This window comes from Formica exsecta, unplaced genomic scaffold (genome assembly GCF_003651465.1).
Source record: "Formica exsecta isolate Colony F162 unplaced genomic scaffold, ASM365146v1 scaffold591, whole genome shotgun sequence".
In the NCBI taxonomy this organism is placed as follows: domain Eukaryota; kingdom Metazoa; phylum Arthropoda; class Insecta; order Hymenoptera; family Formicidae; genus Formica; species Formica exsecta.
Window position 1 is genome coordinate 200405 of NW_021853185.1, and position 26872 is coordinate 227276.

The window sequence follows — 26872 nt, forward strand, 5'->3', positions numbered from 1 at the left end:
CAGTATCACCAGCACATTCACACCGAACTCGTCTCGCACCGGATCCTAGAAATCCTCATTCATCGATTCATCGATAGGATCTGTAACTTGAAAGAAAAACTTTTGTTGAAAATAGCGAACCGATTCTCCATCGATGCGATAATTTGAGTTAGCTGTCTCGCGATCAGGATTCTAGAGTCCTCTGGGAAACAAACACGTGACTTTTGTATCGCCACTTGATAGCAAAGTGATCGATTTGGTGTTAATATAGTGAAGTTTTTACGGTTTATTGATAGGAAGATTAATTGAACAGGTTGCAGGTGTGTGAAATGCGGCGATTAATCACCGCGTTTGTTAGGGTTAATGTTTCTTGCGATTGTTTACTGGATCGCATCAGTAACTTTATGATCAAGCTTCTTTAAGAATTGTTAGAGGCCGAGAGATAATTTGTTATAAAATCATATTTTTCTTATTTAAGAGTCTTATTCAGCAAAATAATTTTCAAATTATTGGTAAAAAAATATACATATAATAATAATATAATATAATATAATGGCTAATTTGTGAAATACATAACTAATAATTTATTTTAATTTAATTTAATCTCGCGTTATGTATTATGTTTTGCACAGTTAAAAATATACGTCCATAAAAATTGATTGCACTATTCGAAAACATTTCCAATGACAATCGTGAAATTTATTTCATTTAATTTATCTTCATTTTTGATGCTAAAAATTATGCTGATGAGTCAAGGTCAGGGCTAAAGATTTATGCGTCTGATATACTCTTAAAGACGTCACGGACTGTTACACTAACTTGTCGGCATTGATCCAAAGATCGGACGATGTCTGAAGCAAGAGTTTCGAATTTTCAGGAGACAGCATAATATTTGATATTATCTATTTTGTCAAAACTTTATTAATATTTAGTAAAATCATTAAATGTGTATAATTATGTCATAAGACAATATATGATTGGTTAATTTATATCAAATCAAAACATATGTAAAGACCAGCACATATTTAAGTGTCAAAATTAACATTTGGTGCAAATTGAAGGAAGTCTGATGATCTCAAGATCTATTCAATTCATATGTGAACATGAAACCATATTATATATAAAATATGTGGGAAAAGAAGAAATCAAAAAATTATTTATATATTTCATAATAAACGCAAATATTATAATATTACAACTTTGAAACTTTTGTTGGATCTAGTAAACAATTCTAGCAAACTACAAACCTCCAATCAACAATTGCAAAAATGCTTTCAATCATTGCAAAAAGTGATAGTATGTTTTTCTTTTTTTAATCTTTGAGATCGAAAGTATATAAATTGAATGTTTCGATGCATTTTCTCCACATGAAACATGTACATGCTGTGTATCTGTGCTCGACGGATTAAAAGAAAACAGAACGGTAGAACGTGATAAATGCGGCTTCGAACCAGAACTCGACATATTTCGTGCCGGAAGTTGACGGATTTGCAAAGCTGACGAAAACTGACCTAGTCAAGAGATAGATCCATTGCACTTCAGTGTCAACGAGCATCATCTCTGATTCACCTTGCTCTTCCGTGCACCAACTTCCGTTTTTCGACATGGCACACATACGGCGGCCAGTGAAGCGGGAAAACTACAAATCTTTCGGAAAAAGAAGGGTAAATTAAAATATCTCCAAATATGTTTATAATATTGTCAAATTTATGAATTAATATCAACGAAACTTTGCGACAAATCGTGCAAATATAATCAGTCATAGATTCATCGCAACGAAAATCTCTACTGAAATAGTAACTATGTCCTTCAGCTACTAAAAGTCTTCGCAATCGTAATAACTGCCAAATGCCTTGGCTCCGACAAATATCTTGCATCTCGAAAATATCGAGACCGGAATATTTACTGCATCGCTGAGCTCATTAATAAGTATATCCGTTTAAAGAGATTTTATATAATAATAAAACAAAAGTAGATACGTATGTGTGTGAAACAGAAATCGATATTTTATTTCATACTTGTAATCTTTCCATTGACGAAATGTTATTTTTTCGTAAGATTGTTTTAGATTCGCTTATAAAATAGATATGCTTATAATAGCGAGTTTCAGTTCGATTATCTGCGTCCGCAACCTCCTATAATATATCGCGAGCATGCGCATTCTGTCTTTGCGAGCACAATGCTCTTAAATTTTATTTTTGCGCCACGTGACCGCGATGAAAGAAGCTACCGTAACGCTCGTATAGTTCACCGATCATTTATTTATGAGATGCGATTTTAAGATCGAAGTTGGTATCTCTATATATCTACAAAGTACTCCAGAATTATCACATTTCTTTGTATCTGCAAAATATTTGAATAATTTTTTAAATTTATCTTTTTTTGATAATATAACAAACTATAAATCTATCTCAAAATCTTTGAAATTATCAAAATTTATTTAAAAAAAATGAAAAAATAATAAAATATAACAAAAATCTGAAAGGACCAATTCTTTAAATAATAAAATTAATAAAAGATGATGTTAAAAAAAGATAAATATAAGTAATATTTAAAAAACTACAATTTTAAACTGCAGAACCTAAAGGTGACAGATTGAAAGAGAGGAAGGTGATACGCGCACGCACCCTGCGTGACCTATAAAGGTGACCTGGATTCCAAGATGAAACTAATTGCAGAAAATAACTAAGTTCTTTGTTAGCTCTATTTTCAACATTAATAAATTTTATTTAATGCCAATTTTTTTTTCACAATTTAATCGATATTAATCAAAGTTATTGCTATTATCTAGCAAAGTTATCTAGCATAGGATTATTTACCATTTAATAAAAATAATATTAAAACAAAAATAATTATTATTCAAGATCATTATTTAGTTTTCCATAGCAAAGTTTTTAATAAGAAATAATAATATTTATTCGAAATTTGTTGTTGGCAATCAGGCAAAACTATATTTCGTAGTCAAATAACAATACAATAAGCAATACATATAATATATAAAAAATGCTGTGGGTCAGTACTCTTTGAGGTAAAAGTGGCAATTTTTTTATCTACGATTCTACTCGTGTTTGTGACATATGACATACTCATACAACCATATCGTAAATAAAAATGGACTGGAAAACGAAAGCATCGTCTCATTTCATTGTATTGCTAACGGTAATAAAAACAAACAACTTGACAACATATTAGAATCGAATTGGATAGGAGAATTCTATCATATCTATACCAAATAAATTTTTTCTGTAAAAAAAGAAATCCAATATTACATATCATCCAGCAAGTATATGCAAAATGTGATTTATATTGAATTCATATTTTTACTGATTTATATAATTACTTACGTGCCTAAAATAATTTAATTAATTTAAGTCAAAACAATAATATTTCCAATAAAAATAATTTATCTGCATAAGTTTAAAAATCATTATACGTCTTTATATATTCCGGAAAAAAGAAAAATTGTGTGTTCTCCTCATATATATTATACAACTTTCGCTTGTCTCATACAATTGTATCCCCATAGCTCCTCGACAATTTTACCTTCTCCCCTCACATGGTCAGGCGGTTGATATCTGAGTATACGTGTACACCGAGTGGTTGATAGAACACGTTGCCGTCAGGGAGCAGTGGCCTGCCGTTGTCGTTCAGGTCGCATGCTCGGGGTGGTTTGCAGAAGAGGAACGCGGTGGAGAGGAACCGGGGATGAAACACCTCTCGGATCGATATAGTCACGGGGGTGTCGTCCACCGACCATTGCAGTGGCGCCCGCGTACGGACGAGTCGGAAAACGGCACTATTGCCAGAGTAACGGTGACCCAGCCAGTGATTTGCCAGGATCATGTCGTGTCAGTGCGCGCAGAGACACCGCCGGCCAAATCGCTCTTACGGGCCGTGCGTTCACCCTTGCCGTGCGGGCTCGCAGGGGTGAAAGTTTCCAGTGGTGAGAGCCCGCCTATCGCGAACACGCGTGACGCGAATCACGATCATCCCGGAGACGATCGCAACGTGATCGATAAAACTCCTAATCTTGAAAGCCGATTTTTTCTTAGATATTACCGTTATATCGATATATCAATTCTTTAAGTATACCCCGTGATATTTTCGAGTGATTGCGTCGGAGAAACGTGAAACACGTGGAAAAAACACAGGCGTTTAGTATCCCACAAACAAGATGCTCTCTCATGTTGAAAAAAAGAAAGGGTTTCCAAGATGAGAAAGTGAATAATTTTATACTTGGAAGGAATTTTTTATTATAGAAGAGAGAGAGAGAGAGAGAGAGAAAGAGTTTGTAAAAGGTACAATATGGACGAATATAATAGGACAAACGCAGATGTTTGGAGGAAAAAATTGGTAAAACCGGCCGGAGCTATTTGTCGATCGACTAGCGAGCTGGAACGTGGAAACTGCACTCGAGGTTGCATGATGTCGTTGACCTCCTTCCGGGCGCCACGGTTCTGCGGTGTACCATCGGTTTAACGTGCTTTGGTATGGGTTACGCGACGAAGAGTTTTAATTTGTGGAATTAATTCTATTTACCGTATAATTAGAGATGTGTGCAATATTGCTAACACTTTGTTGACACTTCTTGGAATTATTTTTGGGAATTATCTTTGTAAAAATGTGATAACTCTGTAAAAGTATGATAGAAAAAGCTTATTGATCTGATTGATTGGTTCTGGCCTAAAATATATTTTACGCAATGTTATCAGAAACATGAAGGAAAGATCTTTGAATGATTCAAAAAAATGCCAAAAGAGATGGGCAAATGTTAGGGGCGCAATGGCTATTATTCACCCATGTTTGTTTAGCTAAAAATTAATCTTATGGAAAAGAGGTATATCTGTCAAATTTATAATATATTGTTCGTTTAATGTCTTTAAAACCACTCATGTTGATGAAAATGGCTTTGTAAGTTCTGCGATGTTTTTTAACATACAAAGAACAAACTTTTCTGATGTTTACAAAAAGCTTTCACTCTCACGTTTTATTCTAGACTCCTTTTCTTATAATTTTATATAATTCTTATCAATCATATGTTAATTTGCTATTTATATATTTTAATTTTGATTACATATCAAAATTTTGACGATTCAGACAACGAAATTCAAAGTAACGGATCTCTAAAAGAATCAACAGTATCGATTATCCAGAAATGAAGTTGATAATTCAAGAGTCGATTTCGCGTTTCTTCGAATTGCTGCACTTTCGATTGACTAGCGAGGCGAATGATAAGGTTATTTGTGAAGTTATTTCTGCAATGGATTAATTAATTATCCAGATAGATGAGGTGATCGGGGAATTGCGTGACGATGCTCGACGTAATTCTTTTCTACTCTACTTTAACTCACTTCACTACTTTACTACTCTAATCCAATTTCTACTTTTTCACTTTTACTGCGTATTAGCATTTTCATTTTTCTTTTTTTCCTAAGCCGGAATAGGTTCGGTAAATGTAAGCCTCCCCCTTTGGAATATTATAGCGAAAATTAACAGCGGGAATTAAATTCCTAGCTTTTCCCCAACGTACTTTATTGCACTTCATATATACCGGGTAAAAAAAAATTTTAATCGTAAGAATATAACACACACATACATTATTTATTTCTCGATTAAAAATTTATTTAAACAGAATTTTAATTTTAATCTGATATATTAAATTTTATAATAAAGTATTTCTTCAGAAAGAGAGAGAAAGTTTTGCATTATAAAAGATATCTTTTGTTTTAAAAAATTTATTTTTTATGTTATAAAGGAAGATTTTCATCTTTCTCACGATTTAAAACAATTTTAACATAGAAAACTAAATTGAATGGTTATTAATTATAAGAAATTTGAAAACTTCGTCTAAAAGATCGTTGCTATATACAACAAACGCCAATTGCACGTAATCTTTCTTTTACATTGATTGAGATTTTCCGCTAAATTGATTTTTGAAAAACGTAGATTGCATCCGACGCTTGTAAACACTCGATTTACATAAGTAGCATCACCGACAATGACTTCCGATCTTCTCTAGCTTAAGAACTCTTCAATAACGGAGACAATCAGCTGAAAAGTTTTGTCGTTAAAGCTATAGACGTACGAATCAGATAAATAAAACCATTGATTGCGAATTTCAATTAAAACTTATCGTTGTAGGAAAAAGGAATTAGTTTCTATATTTATCGCGATTATTCTCAAACTCGGCGATTCACAATCTTTAAAGTGACAAATAAATTTACGACATCATAAGTTTCTATAAATAAAAGCAATTTTTCTTAATTACTAATAGTTCTTATTTTCAATAAATAAAAAGATTTTATTCAAATTACTTTTAGTTATTTATTATTTATAAGAAAGAATTAAAATTTAAATTATACAGCAAGAGAAAACAATGTGAAGAACACATAAAAATAATATATTAAAGAAATTCTATTTTTCATTGGAGATTTCTGCACTCTACTTTCTCATTTTCAGCAGTACGTTGTCAATATCTTTGATATATTTTGTAGTGAAAAAAATGAATTTTGCATGCGAGCGGAAAATAATACATTTTAATGGGATCGTATTTTAAAATCCTGTTGCAACATTTATATTAGCTCGATGCTCGCATATCACATGACCTAATAGAATTATCGAATCGCATAGACAATGAAATTTTCAATCAACTGTGATTGCGGTGAATATTTTAGACGATTAATGGAATAGATCGCGTGCAAGTAGTTCAACTTTATATCAACCGAATCATAGCAGAAGTGATGGATTGAGAAATCGTTACGTGCATTTTATGATCGTTTGATTTGAAGCCGGTTTGTGAACGTAATATTATTTTAGTAGACGTAATGGTTTTATCAATCCTTATAAAGATCATTCGAAACTGATAATGATTATGCTACCGTATAGTTACAATTCATCAGAGAATAATTAGAATTAAAACATTTATATTCTCTAGAATATCTAGTTCTAAATGTGTATAGAAACTAGTGATAGAATCCATTATTCATTATTACCAGCGTTGACGTACGAGCTATTTTTATCCTCTATCTCGTATATCGTTGCTCTATAATTTATTGATGCTTCGTGCTTACATGTACATTTTCGGCAATGTGGGGCAGACAATTTTAGGTAGTTGCATTAACTTCTTTGTAGTGTCTCTCTATATTCTTACACAAGCAAATTTGGTCAGGTCATTTATGGAACGGATAGATTTAGAAAATGGTTCAATTTTGTTTTATTTTTCTATCTTCATTTTTGTCTTAATTGTATAATATTATATAATACATTGTTATAATAGTACGGCGATATTTAGTCCGTGAAAATCAATATTATGCTAAATTCAATACGCGATTAGGTCGATAAATTACATCGTTCGTCCAATGTAATTTATTATATTCTCATATATTTTTTTATTGTATTATCTTTTTCAACGACATGCTTTCTTGCAGTTGATTTAAATCGAAGTTCTACTGTATCTTACAGAGAGCTATTATTAAAGAAAGGAATATTTTAAATCTCGGATCTAATTATTCGCTATGAATATAAAACGCGCCGCAACCTATCATCGTGAGATGATGATGATAATGATCGCTCAGGAATAGATGAAGATTCGTGTTTGGATGGCTTGCAAACGAAAGCGAAAAAAGCTTGAGATACGACGTGCCTGAGAAAAGTTCTCGGAAACCCTGTGCCACTGCGCCATTTAACATGGCGTAGCGGCACAAGCTCGAATATCAGTGCAACATAGAGAGATCGAGCATTATAACGAGAATGAAAATAGTCATGCGGTAGCATGGACTAAACGAGAGCGCTTAGAGTATCAGCTCGATAAATTTTGGCTCCAAATTGGAGCGAAGGCAGATTGAGTACCATCAAAACAACAGCCCTGGCATCCATGGTGATGATTCCCGGCGATGATCGGGTACAATCAACACAATTCCGGCTACAACAAGCTATTTACCCAGGTATATTAAGAGAAACACGGATTTCTTTCATTTCCATTTATTCAACAAATATAAAAAATGTCGAAGATGTTTTATTATTTTTTTCATAAATTGGTGTTAGCAAAACATCGTCAACAGACATTATGTGTCTGTTGTTAATAACAAATTCCCTTTCAAGTTATTATGTCGATATAATTTTATCTTTCTTTATAAATTTTGTCCTCTTCTCGCTCTTGGTCATTTCTTTGTCCAACCACTTTTCGCAAGGCTATAATAAACAAAAATATGTTTATACAACATTGCTCACCTTTTTATTTCTCTTGTCAAAGAATAATTGTAATTAAACTTGAACACGTCAAAGGAGTTTACATATTACGAGAGAGGCCTCCGTATAAAAATAACTGATATATTGTGACCGCACTTTGAGCAAGGAGGCGCAAGGAAAAGCGTTCGATCACGTCAAAGACGCGCCGCTTCGTAGACGTATAAGATTTTCTACAGCATATCGTTTAAGGTCCATATTAGGCACGTGGCGTAAAGCAGAAGCGATCATCCGTGCCATCATTACAGCAATGATTTACACCAATCGCGCGTTTGATCGAAGTTAACTTTTCTTTTAGCATGAAATCGAGCTTCGTGCTTGAACGGTATGCTTTATTGACCTTGAACTGCAGTTTTTATCCTTGATGTATTTTTCTCAATTTATGCATCTTTCGAGATATTGCTGCTGAAATTTTGCACGAAGATCTCCAGCATTAAACTCTAAATCAACTTCATTTTGATTGAGAGTTTGTAATTCGTTTCATCAATAAATATATAGTAAACATAAATTATTTTTATATATAATTATGATAGAATTTTTAATTTATCAGCTTATTCTTGAAATAATTAAAATTTTAATTGATATTTGGAATAATTTAATTTTAGCTGAGCTATAATTCTAACAGTAATTATTTTTTCAATTATTCTTATTTTGAATGCATAAATAATTGCAATGCACATATTTGACAAGATTATTTTGATTGCTTATTGAATCAATGTTCACTCTACCGTCTTCTTAAATCATATGGATATTATTGACGCTTCTCGTTTTTTTCGTGAAAAATAGCATGCAATAATCTTCTGATAACTGATATTTTTTAATTAAAAAAACGTAGCAATATATAAAAGATTTTTAAAATATATCATGAAAAAGTACTACCAAGTGGCTAAGTCGCTAAGTATTATCGATACGTTGATTTCGATATTAAATTAAAAGTATATATTATATATAAATGCTTTCTATAAATACATAAATGCATGCCTATCTTTACGACACCTTTACTTTGCAATTTGCATGATTGTAATACAGAAGACTTTCAGAAAAAATAAGATAGAAGCAATAATACTTTTTATAAAAAGATTATTTACTAAGTAATATTTTTTTAGAACATCGTTGTATATTTTTTGAGTCGATCTATTCTCTTTTCTCTTGCATTTATCATGCAAATTGTAGGACACTCAAGATAGTTGTATCGTAGGCACGCATGTATTTATATATTTATAAAGATTGTTGGCATGGCTATGGCCCATCGAACAAATATATTTGTTCTTCAACAAGCCTTTTTGAGAGGAAGACGATACCGATAATTTCCCACAGAAATAGCAACTTATTGATGCAAACTAAACGTGGCACGATTAATCTTGAGTGATTAAACGAGAAATAATATAATTAAATTAATATAAGAATAAAATTAAAATATGAATATGAATATGATAATGTTATTATCATGAAAATTTTTATTGTGATTTAAATATCATAATTAAATCTGAAAATAGGAGCATAGATTATCTTTGTTTTTGAGTGAAGTCTTTGTTCTACACAAGTTCTGTTTCTTAAGCATATAAAACTTTATTATTATTTTTATTCTAAAATAATAATTATTTATTAAGATAAACATAACTTTATATCAAAAAGATTTATTTAGAAAATATACTCTAAGAGCTGCGTTAAGTGAAGTATATAATTTATTCTTTAATATAGAGAGGCGAGCTTAACAGATATATGGAAAGATGCCTCTCCAAGTAATATTTATAGAATAAAGAGAATTATCATATGTAATTCATATGAATTTTTAATAAACATAAATGAGTTTGGCATTTGAATATCCGAGGATCTCTGTGGCATTAAATTGATCAAAATATTACATTAATATTACATTAATAAAATCACTGATATTCTATATTCGCTAGGTCCCATTAACGTTAATTAAAGTTCATGCTAGCCTCAATCTCTTGTTTACGACGACGAATATTAATTATGCGTAGGTCTTCTCTCCTATACTCGATCGATTCTTTTAATTTTAACAGGAACTAATTAACGCTTGCTAGACTGCTTTCCTTTGTTATAAGGTAATCTACGCCGATGCTTGTAGGGCGTGATAGACGTAATCAACTGCGTCGTAGGGCGCTTTATCATTCACGGTCTCGCGGACAAAGTCAGAGTTAGCGTTACATGATTACACAGAATAAATAGATGTTGCTTAAATATACAGAATTCAAGAGATAAAACTCCTCTTGAAATATCGATGTATGAGGGTAATTCAATAAATAAAGTAACAAAACATGCTATATGCGTATAGTTGCTAATATATGTTACCTTATTTATTGAATTACCTTAGTAGAAAATGTTCGTAGGCGATGTTTTAATGTTAATATATTTTTGCTATAAGTAATCTTATATAAAAATGCAAGTTCTCTCAATCATAGAATATTGCAATTAATATGTTTGCGAGAGTAATGTATTTATAAATCCCTAAAAACTTACCTTTTCAAAAAAAGGTAAAAAAAGGCGCCAAGTGCACGCGCTATGTGAAAAAGTGTTACACAAAAAACAGTATTATTTTTAAATATTTCTTTTATTATTATTTAAATAAAAACATTTTAACTAATAAAACTGTTATATAAAAGCAGTTGTTTTAATTTCCTTGAAAAATAATGATACCAAAAAATTGCGCCAAGTGAATAAAAATTTATAAAATTTATTTATTTTATTATTTCCAATATAAGGAAAAATATAATTAAAGTAGTAGGGCGTTAATATTTTATTAAAAACTTGCAGTCAATTTGCCCTTAAATACAATATACTGCGGTAGAGATGAATTAATATTTAAAACTAATGTAAATGTAAATAAATGGTGAATTTTTCTATGCTTTTTAAAACCTAATTGTGTTTGCGAAATTACACGGATCTCACGAATAACTTGTCTGATTTTAGGGCTCGGCAGACTCGAACTACTCGCAGCCGAGCTCAGATCTCTCGCTGGACGAGGAGAAGGAAAGCTTGCGACGCGAGAAGGAGAGGCAGGCCCTCAATCAGCTCGAAAAAGCCAGGGTAAGTCATTGATCCTCCACGTGCTCCAGTTTGGTTCGCTCCTTTACAGTGACGCGCCGTTTTATCTCTTTCATTTTTTTCTCTTTGCACGCTGGATCATCGCGTATCGATCAAGCGGGCGTATCTTATCATCCGCCGTATTTCATCATAAACATCGAGAATTTGCATGAAAAGCGACGAAATTGGACGCGTCTGCGACGGAATGCAGTATCGAGGAAATAAAAAACAAAATGAAATAAAACGTAGCTCAGTAAAGTGCCAATCAATCGCTTTGCGGAACTTCTTTTTGCGCTTATACTCCAAGTCATGAAGAAAAATACGATCCGATCTAGAGAATCATACGAGTGCAGCCTTAGATGCGGCAATAATGTCGGTAATCATGTCGAGAGATGTTTTATGAGAAAAACATGCGTGGAAGATATTTGTCGAAATACTTTTACATTTGCTACGCTATTTTATTTTTATTTTTTTTTGGAGTAAATTTTTAGAAATACAAATATAAAAGAGAATGATATAAAATAATCACAAATATTATCTTGCTAAAAAATATTCTTTCAATCTAGATTCAATTACAAAATATAAAAAAAAAATATTTAAAATGCAACACACCTTGCATTGTAATAATATTTCTTACACGCTTTACATTTAGAAATATTTAAGCGAACAATTTGCGAAGACTGATAAATTGCCTAACGAAGGTAGCAGAATTAAATGGCAAACGCAAATAAAGTTAGGATGAGGATTTGATCGACTCAGTCTTCTTCGGCTTAGTAATGAACAGATATTGATTGGCGGGAGACGACCTTCGAGGGATAGTTCGTCGCAATAAAAATGAAAAGCTCCTCGCTTCGTTGTAATAGTCCTTTATTCTTTATTGAAAAGACGACGTTGTCACTGGCAATGCGTCCACGCATAAGCTGACAATGTGTCGATCGGCCGTGAAGCTCGTCGACGCGACGCGATGATGTAGTCGGTTTATTTTCCACTTCATACAAGCGATATAGCTATCCGTGTTTGTGTACACATGGCGATATAGAAGCTGCACCGTGACCCGATAGAAAAGTCGATAACACGGAAAGTGGGCGATGATACGTAACTAAACACGGTGGTACGCGACGACACCGCGTTGTTTGCCATCAAACTTGATAATCATATAGCCCAACTTTCTTCCCGCGTATCTGAGTAATCGCAGATGGTTTACATTATAAAGCAGATATTTTAAAAAAATCATATTAATGAAATTAATTTAGTTAAACAAAATATATCGTTTTTTTATATGTTTTACAACGCGAGATTGGCAAGAGCAAAAATTAGAAATATTTATTGATATAAATCGAAATACTGCAACATTGATTAAGCAAATATAATGTAGAACGCGTTTACAAATTCTTTGTACAATTTCCAATTTACATTTTAGTCAAAGCCGGTAGCGTTTGCAGTGCGGACCAACGTGAGCTATGACGGATCCGTCGACGATGATTCACCCGTCCACGGCTCCGCCGTCAGCTTTGACGTCCGCGATTTTCTTCACATCAAGGTAGGAGCGCATGTTTCCTTAGATTTTTTTTGTTATACATCCTGAAATTCTCTTTGCTCATAAACCGCGCGTTCTTTCAGGAGAAGTACGACAACAACTGGTGGATTGGCAGGCTCGTGAAAGAGAACTGCGACGTCGGTTTCATCCCGTCACCGGTGAAGCTGGAGGCCTTAAGGTTACAGGCGAGCGCCGCGCGTGGTACGAAGGGCCTGTACTCGACTCGAGGAGGGTCTTCAGGGAACCTTGGCGAGAGTGGTATGCCCTCACGTGGTTCCACACCACCTACGCCAGGTATCCTAGCACGTCCTTCTTTCTTTCCCCCAAAATTCACGATGTACTCAATTCGATGTACCTGATCGGGAAATTTCTCAGCTTGATCCTCGAGTGTATTACAGGCGGACGGATTATTGCTACAGGCCGGTAGTAAAAAAATACGTGACGAATAACGTTCGCTTGAAATTCTAAGTATCCTACTATTTTAAATACACAAACACCAGCTTTCAGCGCTTATATCGCTCCCAAATATTTTAGATTAAAGCAATTTCTGCGTAGTCCGCAAGTGAATGAAATTGCGCGCACACGCGTACACGAATTATGTTTAATATTATAACACTTAATAAAACATGTAGAATTCCTTTAATATTATTGCAATTCATCAGATTTCGACATTAAATAATATTTCTAACAATCATTGGTTTGGCTGAAAAATATATAAATACTCTACACAGATACGTTAATGTCCCTGCCACGGATAGGTGGTTGCTACAAGTGTATCTGGGCTTGTGCCATCCTCCACTACATACACCCCTGTTTAATACAATTGGGTGAGAATTTTAGTTTACCTGTGACAAACACAGATAAATTAACTGTGGATTTTATAAAAAAACGATGAGAACAATTTAAGGAAACTGCCTATTAAAACACAAGTAACTATTAGAAACCGGTCTACATATATTAATCAATAAGTTCCCTTTCTACTCATCTAATTTGATAAATTACACATTAGACATTTTTAATTCCTTCCACTCTTGAATACAATTTACGGTAGAAGTTGGGGAAAATAATAGATTAAACTTTCTTGACATCACCACGATCTAAAAAAAAAAAATTACATAATTTGTGACTGATTTCATAAAACATGTTCTGAGGCAGATATCTTTACTTTTTATCTCAATATCCAGCTTGTCAAAAAAGAGGCACTGTGATAGGTCTCATAGAGTCTTTTTATTGTCATACCCTAACTTCCATTCCAAGAATATTGAGTTGGTTATTAAAATTTTATTGCACAATTGTTATTGTTATTTTACTGCACACTTAGTTTTATTTTCCAAATTTCCGCCTTAAAACATTTTTTAACAATTTTAAAGATACAAATATGAATATTATTGAACGCAGCTAAATTTAATACTTAATTTAAAGATTATATTGTGCCCGTCCCCCCTGGATTTGACGATTTCCATTGATTTTACAATTTATGTAAGCATTTTTATTGTGACAATGTTTGCGTTTTGCAGTCATTTTATTGTTATTGTTTTGAATTACGCCGAGGATGGCCCAAAAAAGGGATCGAAACGTTCGTTATATGTATGTTAAAAAATTTTTTACTTATAACAACTTTATAACAAAGTATGCGCTACCGCTATTGCGCTGGCTCTTATACACATGCTATTTCTTTAATTCAATTTTATTAAATAATATCTTTTTTTATTCCTTGCGGTTTACACGGAGATGCGAGCTTCTTTATTTCTGCTCTCTCGTGGAAAAGATTGTTCACTGCTTCCTCTATTCATTATATACACATCCTAGTTAGTTTTTATTACATTGCTAAAATCATTAAGGTAAGTCATTTTATTTGTGCCACTCATGTCAACACACCTGCGATTCTTAGTACTGCTGTAGCTAGCTGCTGATCTTTGATAGCCGCTACTATAAGCAAAAACACGAGCATAAATTAGCGAATTATATCTACGCTGCATCACATCAGTTGAATGCTTCTTGATAGCTTCTTTGAGAGAAAGAGGGACTTGTCGTTCACACGTAAATTAAATAAGATTTTGAGTAATTGCGAACATATTCTTTTGACAGGTGACGACAGTGACAGTGTCGGCAACGTACGACCCGGCAAGGCGACCCTGACGACACCACCTGCTAAGGAGAAGCGGAAGAACTTCTTCAAGAAGCCGGTAAACATTCAGCGGATCACGTTGTCGCGATTATCTAAACGCACCATGCACATCTTGCCGCTTCTTGAGCTTTTATTAAATGCTTTCACTTATTGTTAGATTAAATGCTATATATACGCACACTGGAGTGATGTTCAACGATGCATCATGCGTAATAATGTATATCACATTATGATGTTAGAAAATCTGAAAATTTGACAACCCTAGGTTTATTCGCTCCAATATTTATTACTGTTTTAGAATAGTTTATTTAATTTCTTTTATTTAACACAATTTTTAAACAATAAAGATAATTACATTTAGACGCACGATGCATTAGTTTCTCTCGCACTAGTTAAGCGTACAAATAATCCTATCTAATAGTCTTATCTATATATAATTGCTCGATTTTGCAACTTTATAATGTGTCCATATTAAAACGTTTTATCCAATATTATTTTATTACATTGTTAGATATTTATTTTTTAGCGAAAATATATTGGATAAAAAACATTAATATTCACTAGGGCAAATAAATTTGAAATTATACCGTTAGTATTAAGCATTCGGTTAATGATCAAACAATCTTTCATACGGAGGATGTTTCTCTAACAATAACATAATAAATTTACCAGTCGACGCCAAAAAATATTACGGCCCTCTCAAAATCTGTATATCTATAAGCATATGTTACATTTCGAAATCATTCTAAACATTCGCACTCAGTTCTAAAAATATCGTTGAAATATTTTTAGCGCGATTAATCTTTTATAGCATCATATCTAAATCACTTAGTATATAAAATTTTATTACACTAAATTATTATTTTTTTATTAGAATTATCACACACATATAACTTGAAACACGCATGTACTTTCCCTTTACACAGCACATTACATCACATATTGTGTCAATATACATAACGTTTAATGCAGATACTACGAGAACGACTAATACTAAATACTCTATCACATGCATTTTAACACTGCTCTCTTAAACTGAATTAGTGAAAATATTACTGATTAAAGCAGTGATAAGATTTCATCGAAAATTAGTGAATATTTCACTGATCTTCAATGAAAACACATACTTTATTTTTTTCATCTTGTTTCACTGCAGTATAAGAGATATTTTACTGAAAGATCAGACGTTACCACTAACTGATTCTTCTCAGTAAGATTTCACTATTTGCAGTGCTATAACTGAAATCACTGCTTATCAGTAATAATACATTGATTCCATTTAAGAAAGTGTTAATCAATTTTTTTTGCCACGCGTACAGCGTTCGTCCAACGATCATCTTTATCCGGAGCCGCGCATCATGACGAAAATTGTTCACCGCCGTAGAGTAGTATTTAGTCGATGCGATTAGGAGGCCGTTAATACCTTAGTTCAATATAGTAGTTACTAACATGCTGCTTGGCCAAAGTACCTTCGGCGTTGAAGAGGATGTCCCGTAGGCGGGCGTTCAAGGAAGGACTTTGGCCGTGCAGGAGGTCGCATGTGTCAAATCGACATGGCCATTAACTGATTTCAATGTTTCAATGTTGCATACCGTGCTCACACGCAGTCCTACGTAAGTGAGACTATCCTGGGGCCGATACCGGCGAACGGGGCTCGTCTTGATTGGCCGGACTGATCGTTTACTCGAATTTTCAGGAAACGACGACCCCCTACGACGTGGTACCATCCATGAGGCCTGTGGTACTGGTCGGGCCGTCGCTCAAGGGTTATCAGGTGACAGATATGATGCAGAAGGCACTCTTCGATTTCCTTAAACATCGCTTCGAAGGCAGGTCTGTCTCGATTTTTTAGACTCATCTCTATTAATTTTAAATCAACTAATCTTTTTTCTCATATTTCTGCATAACAAAAAAAAAAATAAACAGCTGTGTTAATTCTAGCAAGCTAATCCTTTTTTTATATTAGTAAAAAAAAAACGAGCATTAGTTGTCATTAATTCTCTCTCTATATCTGCTCACTTTCATAATTAAATTTGGAAAAAAAAATATACGTTACTATCATACTATGCACACTAAACATGCCATACAAATTGTTAAGCAGTAAAAAATTAATATTTAACTTATATTTTTTTTATATTATTAATTGCATAAAAATTATTGATTATTACAGAATTATTATCACGAGGGTAATGGCAGATATTTCGTTAGCGAAAAGATCCTTGCTGAACAATCCAACTAAAAGAGCAATAATGGAACGGTCAACCAGCAGGAGCAGCTGTTTAGCGGAAGTTCAGCAAGAGATCGAGAGGATTTTTGAACTTGCTAGAACTCTTCAGGTTTGTAAAAAGATATTTTAGATCAACATTTCTGTATAAAGTTTTTCTATTTTATTATGTTTATTCTGATGGTAAGAGAGCTTTCATGAGAGAGAAAGCTTTTCAGATATAAGTTAGATATAATAAAATTTATCCGTTTCGAATAAATTAATGGATCAAGTTTAATGTACACTTTCAGTTAGTTGTTTTGGATTGCGATACCATAAACCATCCATCGCAGTTAGCGAAGACCAGTCTGGCGCCAACGATCGTTTATTTGAAAATTTCTTCGCCAAAAGTTCTGCAGAGGCTGATTAAAACCCGAGGGAAGTCGCAGATACGTCACCTCAATGTGCAGATGGTGGCCGCGGAAAAACTGGCGCAATGTCCGCCAGATATGTTTGACGTCATCCTGGATGAAAATCAATTAGAGGAGGCGTGCGAACACGTGGCCGAGTATCTGGAAGCATATTGGAGGGCGACGCATCCGCCAGATTTTACCTCGGTGCCACGAGCCGTGCCTGCACCTGACGCACCGACAGATACATACACGCAACGCGTGCCATCAGGTATCACGATTATTTCATAAGATCAGGCGAAGATTATTGATTAGTTATAAATTATTTTTAAAAAACTTTAGACTTACAAATATTTTATACATCTCAACTTAATAAGATAATCAATTTCCGTCCACTATTCTCTCTCTCTCTCTCTCTCTCTTCATTAACTAAAATTATGAAAGCCGAAATATTTGTCTTTTAAAAAGATGATGATAAATACAGAAAATTTCTAATCGATCAAAAATATTTTTATTTTCGAACAAATTTTAAGAAGAACAGATCTTAAAATAATAGAAAGATTTTTTAAATAGCACACGCGCGGGGGTAGAGATTTACTCGGAAGTCAATACTTCGGTCGTTAGGTAATAGTTCTGTGGAAACTATCCAAGATTGTCAAGCAGCACAGGAAACAATGTAAAACCGATGTGATTTACAACGATATATCACTTTTGGCAGTGACACATAGCGCAAAATGACGCATAATACGTCGATTGACGTCTTTGGCACTGCCGACCGGAAATAGAGCTCGTCTATGAACATATTTGGCAATGCACAAAGCTAGTTAGTGACCGAAATACTGACTTCGCGGAAAATATTTATTATGGTATTCGAAGAAAATAAATTTGAAAAGACGTAATTAACTATTTATTATTCAAATATCTTGTAATATTTAATATAGCAAAAGCAGTTTTTTTTTGTCTTGACTGTTTTGTGATGTCTTCATCCAATATCCTGATCCTCGCTCGTGCCTTCTGGCCTGCTCAAAAATTTAACGAGACCCAATGTCGCCACTAACACACTACTTTCTTCTTGTCCTCTCAGGTGCCCCTCATGAGCCTTATTATCATCGAAGAGGTAAATCAATATTTTCCTCCTCAGCATGTATCTCTGCATACATACACTTGTGTATCTCTTGTTTTTATCTTTATCTAGCAAATGGATCGCTAAATTGCATGTGGACGTATTATATGGATTCGTCTTAGAGAATATAGTGTTCTATCTTCACAAAGACTTGCTAAAGATAGTTAGGCATTGCATATTGCATCCTGTCAAAATCTATACATATCCGAAAAAAATGGACAAAAAAAATAGAATTTAATATTGTGGAAAAATTGTAACATTTTCTTTATTATAAATATTATATAAAATGAAATTTACTGATTTTTTCAAGTTATTTTAAGAAGCTCATTCTTTACGTAAATAATAATTGCTCGAAAAAAGTTGCAAAATCCATGCGTGCTTTCAAGCTACGCCAGATTAACGCCAAAGCTATTGCGCGATTGCGCGAGGCAGGAAGCCAATGATAGCTATACTCCATTTGCGAGTTCTCTCTTATTTATCTTCTTCGCAATTATACTCATCATCAATTTCTAAATTCTTTAGTAACAATATGCAAAAAAAAATCATATGTGATCATATATGATTTTATATAATTACATAAGTCTATTTTTTTCTCGGGTTACCTTTATTTTTTCTTGTTATTACATATTATCTGTTGCATGCTATTTTACATACAAAATATAGCAATTCTTACACAATTGTTATGTCGATGTTCCAGATTGTGTAGTAAAAAAAAATTTATGTAATATTTTTCTGTTGCATTGTCTTTTATAATTTAAATTTCTCTTAATTATATAAGAGAAAATTAATTATTTGTTATGATATTACTTGTTAGTAAATGCGCATTTTTATTTCACAGACGTTATTATATAATATCTTTTACGCATATACATGGAGAAATTTTGATGTTATTTATAATTTTATTTTTAATTTATTTATTTTATTATGTATTAATCTACAAATCGTAGAAGATCTTTCTATCGGTCAGGTTATTATCTAATAGGGTTCCAACTTCGCATTCTGTCTCAATTCGTCTGTTAAAAGAGTAACTCAGTGACAGCTAAAGTTGCCTCCACATTTATCGCATATTCGCTCATCATTGAATTGATATCGCCTTATCCTGACATTATATTTCTTTTCAGCGGCAATATACGGATCGAATATACGGATTGATACGAACTTGTATCCAGTGCAGTAAGACCGGGCGCGTTTATCTCCCTGTTAGTGCGGACTATTTTATGTTTTGTTTTTATTTGTGCAATCGCTCTCCTAATCCTTTTCACGCGTACAGTTACCAGAAAATTTCTTCTCCTATAATAAATTTAATAATTATTAAAAATACATGCTTATCTTAATATTATCTTTAATTGCAACTTATTTCGAGCGTATATACGCTGTATTTTATTATTCATCACAAATGGATCTCTAATTCAGATAAATTGCAATCAAAATACGAGAGTAATAAGTGAATATAAATTCTCATATATAATACAATAATTTATATAGTTTTATCTGCGAGGATGTCGGGAACGGCATGCTCAGATTATAGGCCCTGTTATTATCAGCAACGAGCTCTGACTCCGATGTTCTCTTTGTTTACGTGTAAAAGTGGAGGCGGTGGCTGCCACGGGAATCATCCGAAAACAGAGCCAGCACAGCTATGGTCGTGATGACCAAGAGACCAAGACGAAACAATCGAATTAAGAAGGTCCAAATACGCGGGACGTACCTATTGTTGTGCGGTCGCTTCTACTTCCTCCATTCATCGCGCAGTTGCGATTTTATGCGGCATAAAAGCGGCCGAGAGTTTTACACACCGTTCAGCCTGTGAATATTAATTCCGGGTGTGGATGAGATTGAGAGAATTAGAGACTGTGTAATAGGGATCCCTTTGTGAGGGCGCGTGTAGTAAGTACAGATGGGTTTGGTGCATGGGCCCGGAAACACGGAACCGACCCGATTTTATTTCTCTCGAGCAGAGAAAATGATTTATGTTCCCTCTATCATTTTATATTCCTTGTATGCAGTGGGGTAACTGTAAGTTCGCCATGCAGAGAATAGTCAAGGACTTTCTAGAATATAAAACACTTTGACGTAAATTATTACATACGAGTCTCATCCTGCTCACCTGCTTCATTTAAAAAATTATTTCCAAACGCAAGGTCGTAAAAATACGGCCATTTACATAAATTTATACCTGCACAATTATTTCTTTTTCTTCATGCATATTCCCAATTTTGGTCAAAAAGTACAATCCGCTTTTCAAAAATTTTCAGGATTTTTGCACGCAATTTTATTTTATTCGTAAGAGATTTTGGATATATTTATTGCCAACATATTTTTAATATAATTTATACATACGATTAAAATATTATAAAAGTTATTTGATTTTGCTGCAGTTATGTATTGGCGCAATTACGCCACTGTTATTCAACTCCATTTTTTGCCCATGATAACGGCTCGTTTCAATACTTAGAATTTTATTTTGGTTGAACTTGTACTTATCTGCTTGTCATTTTTAGATACATACTCAATATTTTCTTTTCGAAATAAAAACAGATAAATATATACATAGTATATTACTGTATATATTATTTACAGATAAATATATTTTTACGTAAAATTAATAAAAGTTTGTAAATCATGAACTGTCTTATATTCCTAAGTGTCACAGTTTTACAATTATTTTATTCCTTAAATTATATAAAATTTGACTTTGATATATCTTATATTTTCTTTTTTATTCTAAAATAAAAATATGTAATTATTAAAATTGAAAATATAGAATAACACAATTTCTTTTTTATTTCTGTAATTACGTCAAAAATTCCAATATGTCACAATCAGAAGTTCAATCGTTGTTTTTGCCAAACATCCCTGTTTTATTTTAATACACATATGTTTCGCAAGCCCTTCACCAACCCCTTACATAGAATAGGATTATAGAATAGAGATTATCTAACGATAGAGAGAGAAATTAACGATATAATAGCCGCGTGAGTCGAGAGGGCAGAAGTTATGAAGGGTTTCCTCATTCTCGTCGCGGATCATACGCGATCTATCATCTCGCGGAATTTATGTTCGAATTTGCATTAATCGTTGCGACGAGTACACTCTTCTACTTCTCGATTTCTGCGCACTTGCGCAATGGTAGTTTGAACGTCGGAGTCTTTGCGACGTATATCGTTTTTTATTTAATTTTTTTTTTCTTTTTTTGCTTAGAGCTTGCATGGATTAGGTAGCGTGAAATGGTTGGAATGAATTGGCTGGAATGATCTGATCCTTAGTGCTCACAACAATAATCACTCCCGAGTGGCATTTCTTTTCATAGAGTAGAATTTTGAACAATTTAATTGATAAATGTTCGGATTAACTTATACCTCATGGATCGTTTTCATTTTTACATATATTGTGGAGAGTACATTCCTAAGTAAAACACGTTTTGAATTTTATTGCGCTCTCTTCTGGTTCCAGAGATGTGCGATTTTGAAGTTTCACAGTTTTAATGCTTTTTCTCAGGTATTATAAAGTAATATTAGGAAAAGTGAAGTTTGTGCACATTATATTTATTGTAGAGCAGACGAAAAAGTGTTTGTTTACATTTACGGGATAGGTACACGATCATAAATATTTTGTCAATAATGTATTTCTCGCAGTTTGTTAACAGTGTTTAACATGCGATTACATGAATTTCTGAGGTTTGGGTTATTCAAACCCAAACCAAGAAATTCTTAGCGAAACTAAACAGTAATCCAAAAGCGTACTGACAATGACGCAATAACGAGCAAATGAAAATAAAAAAATATGATACTTTAACGCCACAAAATTCAAAGCGTGTATTACTTAGGAATGTACCCTCTACAATATATTTAAAAATGGAAACGATCCGTGAGGTGTAAGTTAATTCGAACATTTACCATGTAATTTTATGTAGATAGCTTCTTGGCATTGGAATTTGTGATTGTTATACAATTAATTATTTCTCGATAAAACAAATTCCATTTTATTCAGAAAATTCAAAATTTCTATTATAACTATAATATGTATATAAATACATTCTCTTCTCTTATTATCTATATAATTCATAAAGATATCTATAAAAATGTTTTTATTTGCATCGCATCAATGAGTTATATTTTTCAATCTTTTTATCAATAAAATCCTGATAGCTTACTAAGAATAGTAATATGTACACAGAATAATAATAAAAATATAAAGTTTGTCAAAATCAGAAACTGCTTGAGCATTTTAATATGATTTTATATAAATCGCACAATGACTTTAATTTTTCTCTATCTAATTTAGGAGCCAGTTACGGTGCCGGGGATGTCAGCGGCGGTACAAGAAGATCGCGGCTGGAGCGGATGGATCGGGGAGATCGCATGGATCACGATTACGGTGAGGAGGAGCACGGCGTCGATTACGGTAGTGCCTCGAGACGTCGCCAGCAGCAGGACTCGCGCGCTCTTAATGCTATTTAGGAGCTGGGGCCCCGGGGCCTGTCGCTACAGCGCTGTCCCCATCTGCGCACCACCGCCCTATAAAGGGCTCGCCTCCCGGTAACGCTACCGAACGTTAGAAAGTGCGCTACCTCGCGATAAGATCGCTGCGCTCTGTTAGTGGGGCTGTTTTCTGTCGCGCTAAAAAAAAAGGGGAATGAAAAAAAAAGAAGAAAGATAGGAATCCGCAGATCGGCCGACACGCGCCACCGAGTTTAAAAGACGCTACCATGTATATCGATTCTATCCGGGTGCATTTTGAGACGATCTCGAAACCGTTGACGATTTATCTTCGCGTACCTGTTCACAACTAGGAAACCTCGCTATTGATACGCTACCAATCGCCAGCAGCGTGCACGCTATAATCTCGGAAAACACTTGCATTTTTGTATTCGCGCTGCTTGCGAGAAAAATTAAAGCGTGATGCCAGATTTCATTGCTGTTTAATTGGAGAACGCGATTCAGTTGCGCTGTAACTGTTGGAGAATTTTGTATCACAATCGAAACGTGAATCCTTATCTTCCGAAAGCTCTTGCATCTATAATAATTCATTATAATGTTCACTGTGACTACTATTCTTTTGCACTACTGAACATTTCGATAGCATTTGCAATTTCAGCTCAATTGTATGATTACGCTTCGTTAATAATGGATCAACAAAAGACGATTTAATGATAAAGCATTGAAAACTTTTTCTTCTTCTGCTTCTTCTTCTTCTAATATGCCATCAGTCACCAGCAGCGTGCACGTGTGGTTATCAAGACACCTTTACTCCGATAACTTACGTCGCTTATTGTCGAGCAAAGTACGTGCAATGATTCTATGCCAAAATAGCCGTTTTTGAGCATTGCTGGACGAATTTTATCAGCGTGATACTAATTCCACAATTCGTACACATATATCTAGAAACATATTTTCACATTTGTATGTCGCGTCTTGCCTCACCAATCAATGTCCCAGTTTCAATGTCGCGTATTACTCTGGCGATGTCATCAGCGCGATTACAGAGTTACGCTATATCGTTGATCATATACCGATTACCGAACTATCTACACGCACAAGCATCATCGAAATGTACTTGTCCGATGACATTATGCTTAAGAGCTCTGCTGTAATGCATAGAGAGTACATGTCAATCATCCATCTCATATCGATTATATAACATACTATGCCAAATGTGTCAACCACTCATCGTAATAACTGTTGATCATGACGAGATGCACACGCTGGCATCTTCTCTCAAGATATCTCTCATGGTACTTTACACGAAGAAAGCATAAAACGCGTTGTGAAATAATCCTTCAAAAATATATACATCCGGTACTCCTCGTTAAGTACGCTACACAAAATCGTTTGCATAATCAAATCGACCCTATACATTTTTCACGCGAAATGTTGCAAAACTTACTTTCGGACAAATATATATTACTTAACAAATATGTGATAACGAAAAATGGTACGAGAAATTATCTGAACAATTTCAATTTTACAATATTCTTTACACTAATTGTTGAAATTTATTGAAATCAATTAATTATTGTAATTATCAAAAATTTTCATATGTACGTTTTGACATCATATGATATCTCCTATATCTTTGATGTGCATAAATTCTAACTTTTGGACACAAATTGTTTGTAAAATTCCAAAATTTATCGCAATAAGGATGGACTTTTCTCTCGGTATCTGCACGCGCTTTTTCAATTGTCGGAAAAATTCATCACGAATGCTTAATTAAGAGTTTGAGCGTATTTTAACGATTGTTTAGTCAAACGATCTTTCTAACATCGGTCCTAGTCGAATCGAAATAATCTTCCTTGTCCATCGCAATACACGCAGGACAAACTCCATTCGCGAAATCAGCTCAACAACACTAGTAGACGCGCGAGATAATCGCGTGGGACGAGGAGACCATGACAGAAAGTGCACTTGAAACAGAGTGAAGAGAGCCCTGGGGCCTTAAATCCCTGCACCGACTTCTCCCGGGCCCCATAATCGAATCTTTATGTCGAATAACGATCGGCGATCGACGCAGAACTGAATATTTCTTGTGATCGATAAAAACTGAGATTTAAGAGAGGTACATTTGACTTCTATCCTAGAGTTTAATAGGGGAAGTGATAATGACGATTAATCGTAATTGAAGAAAGTTAATGATCGTCTAGAAAGAAAAATGACCAGCTAATCTTAATAGCTAATTTTAACAGCTAATTCTGCTAGTAATCGAAATGAAAGAGCTTTAATGAAATTTCGTAGCTGATCATAGAGATTTCAATTCGATCGTCGATCATGACAGTGATTGTAGCCATCATAATTTTGCGATTGCTTAGGAGCGATCTGCAATTAATACGGCTCCCGATCTCGAATTTGATCGTAGAAATTGAAATCCATCATCAATTGCGACGGCGAACGTAGCTGGATAATGACGACTTAATGATTAACATAGTGATACTTACCATCAATCACGTAATTAAATTAGACAAATTAACATAGAATTTTCTTGAGAAAGTTTTTGATTTATGAAGAAACGAACCCACGAACACATTTACAAATATGGCTCGAAAGCAGGAAATATCGATGTCGATATTAAATCCTTTGAAAGTTTTCAATTCTGATCGGGCGTGTCCCGCTATAATATGTTTATACGTTTTATTAGGACTATAACAAAGGCATACACACTGATACACACTTCACATAAAAGAAAACGCTCTGTGTACATAGTATACATATACATATAAATTGTACACGCAAATGATATGATGAATTCCATCTATTTCGCTCGATGAATTCTAATCGAGATACGAGAAAATTAAAGAATATAATTGTTCAGCGGAGATGTGAATAAAATCTACAATATTTCACTTCTCTATAAATAAAATTATAGACTAAATTATGGATATAATTTTAGTTCTCGCCCTACCGTTATACATAGCGATATTTTTCAACGTATAAAGATTGTACGACTCTCATTATAGACTTTCGATATAGATTATTTATTGCTCCTCTCTCTTTCTCTCTCTCTCTTTTCAATATATATATATTAGAACATTTAATTCGCTTTTTAAACATTAAATAGAAATAATTTCAGAAATTCACATTATTTGTGGCATAAATAATCCTGTATATTTTTATTCACATTTCTCGCCTATGATGTTATGTAAATACTGTAAGAAGCCTTTAACGAGTATCCTTCAAGTACTCACTTATACAGCGTCGACATGCTGTGAATAATGCATGAATCAGTACTCTTGTTAGCTAAAAGATACTTGTGTAATTAGAGCTTTGAGAGAAAGAGAGAAAGAGAGATTTATTTTTATGCTAAAATTATAAAAATAAAAGAGGTATATTTATATCATATTACGGGAATTTCTTAGTACGTGACACGCTTACATCGCGAATATTTGTCGAATTTATAATCCTTGGAACGATTCGACTGTGGTAAAAAAAAGTAGGAAAAAATTGATTGCGTTAAATTATTTTATTTTTTTGCAATTACATATGCAAAACATGTCCCGCCTAGGACAATATATCCACATTACAAAGTAAATAAACATGTAACACTTAACAAAATATAAAACTTACGAAGATCTTAAGACGTTCTCGCAGCCAGACTTGGAATAGATCACGATTATCGGTATAAATCATCATTTAGAATATAATTAATTGGAAGCTTCTTCTATATACAGGAAATGAAAGCGCTGCGGCGCTTTTAATTAGCGATG

The 26872-nt window shown here is 33.7% G+C and overlaps 1 protein-coding gene across 14 annotated transcripts; it reads left to right on the plus strand.

The window, feature by feature from the left end:
• LOC115242381 (voltage-dependent L-type calcium channel subunit beta-2) lies at positions 1–26587 on the plus strand. 14 transcript variants are annotated; one of them, XM_029818631.1, is made up of 13 exons: positions 3793–3922; positions 4032–4467; positions 7407–7922; positions 11158–11274; positions 12692–12811; positions 12892–13102; positions 14897–14994; positions 16544–16549; positions 16633–16769; positions 17107–17272; positions 17451–17820; positions 18634–18666; positions 22957–26587. In XM_029818631.1, exons 3-13 carry the CDS (start codon positions 7872–7874, stop codon positions 23130–23132), a joined length of 1485 nt encoding a protein of 494 aa, XP_029674491.1. In that variant the 5' UTR covers positions 3793–3922; positions 4032–4467; positions 7407–7871; the 3' UTR covers positions 23133–26587. The 14 variants fall into 14 exon arrangements, with proteins under 14 accessions (XP_029674482.1, XP_029674483.1, XP_029674496.1 ...); XM_029818622.1 differs by lacking the exons at positions 3793–3922; positions 4032–4467; positions 7407–7922 and adding exons at positions 1–299; positions 1202–1643; XM_029818623.1 differs by lacking the exons at positions 3793–3922; positions 4032–4467; positions 7407–7922 and adding exons at positions 1–299; positions 1392–1643.
• Positions 26588–26872: the final 285 nt, after the last annotated feature.

What these genes read in the sequence shown, in the direction of transcription:
- LOC115242381 (XM_029818622.1), top strand. Translation starts at nt 1,584, where the DNA reads ATGGCACACATACGGCGGCCAGTGAAGCGGGAAAACTACAAATCTTTC. An exon ending in AATCTTTCGGAAAAAGAAGG is followed by an intron (nt 1,644 to 11,157) that starts GTAAATTAAAAT and finishes GTCTGATTTTAG; the next exon opens with GGCTCGGCAGACTCGAACTA. An exon ending in AAACATCGCTTCGAAGGCAG is followed by an intron (nt 16,770 to 17,106) that starts GTCTGTCTCGAT and finishes TGATTATTACAG; the next exon opens with AATTATTATCACGAGGGTAA.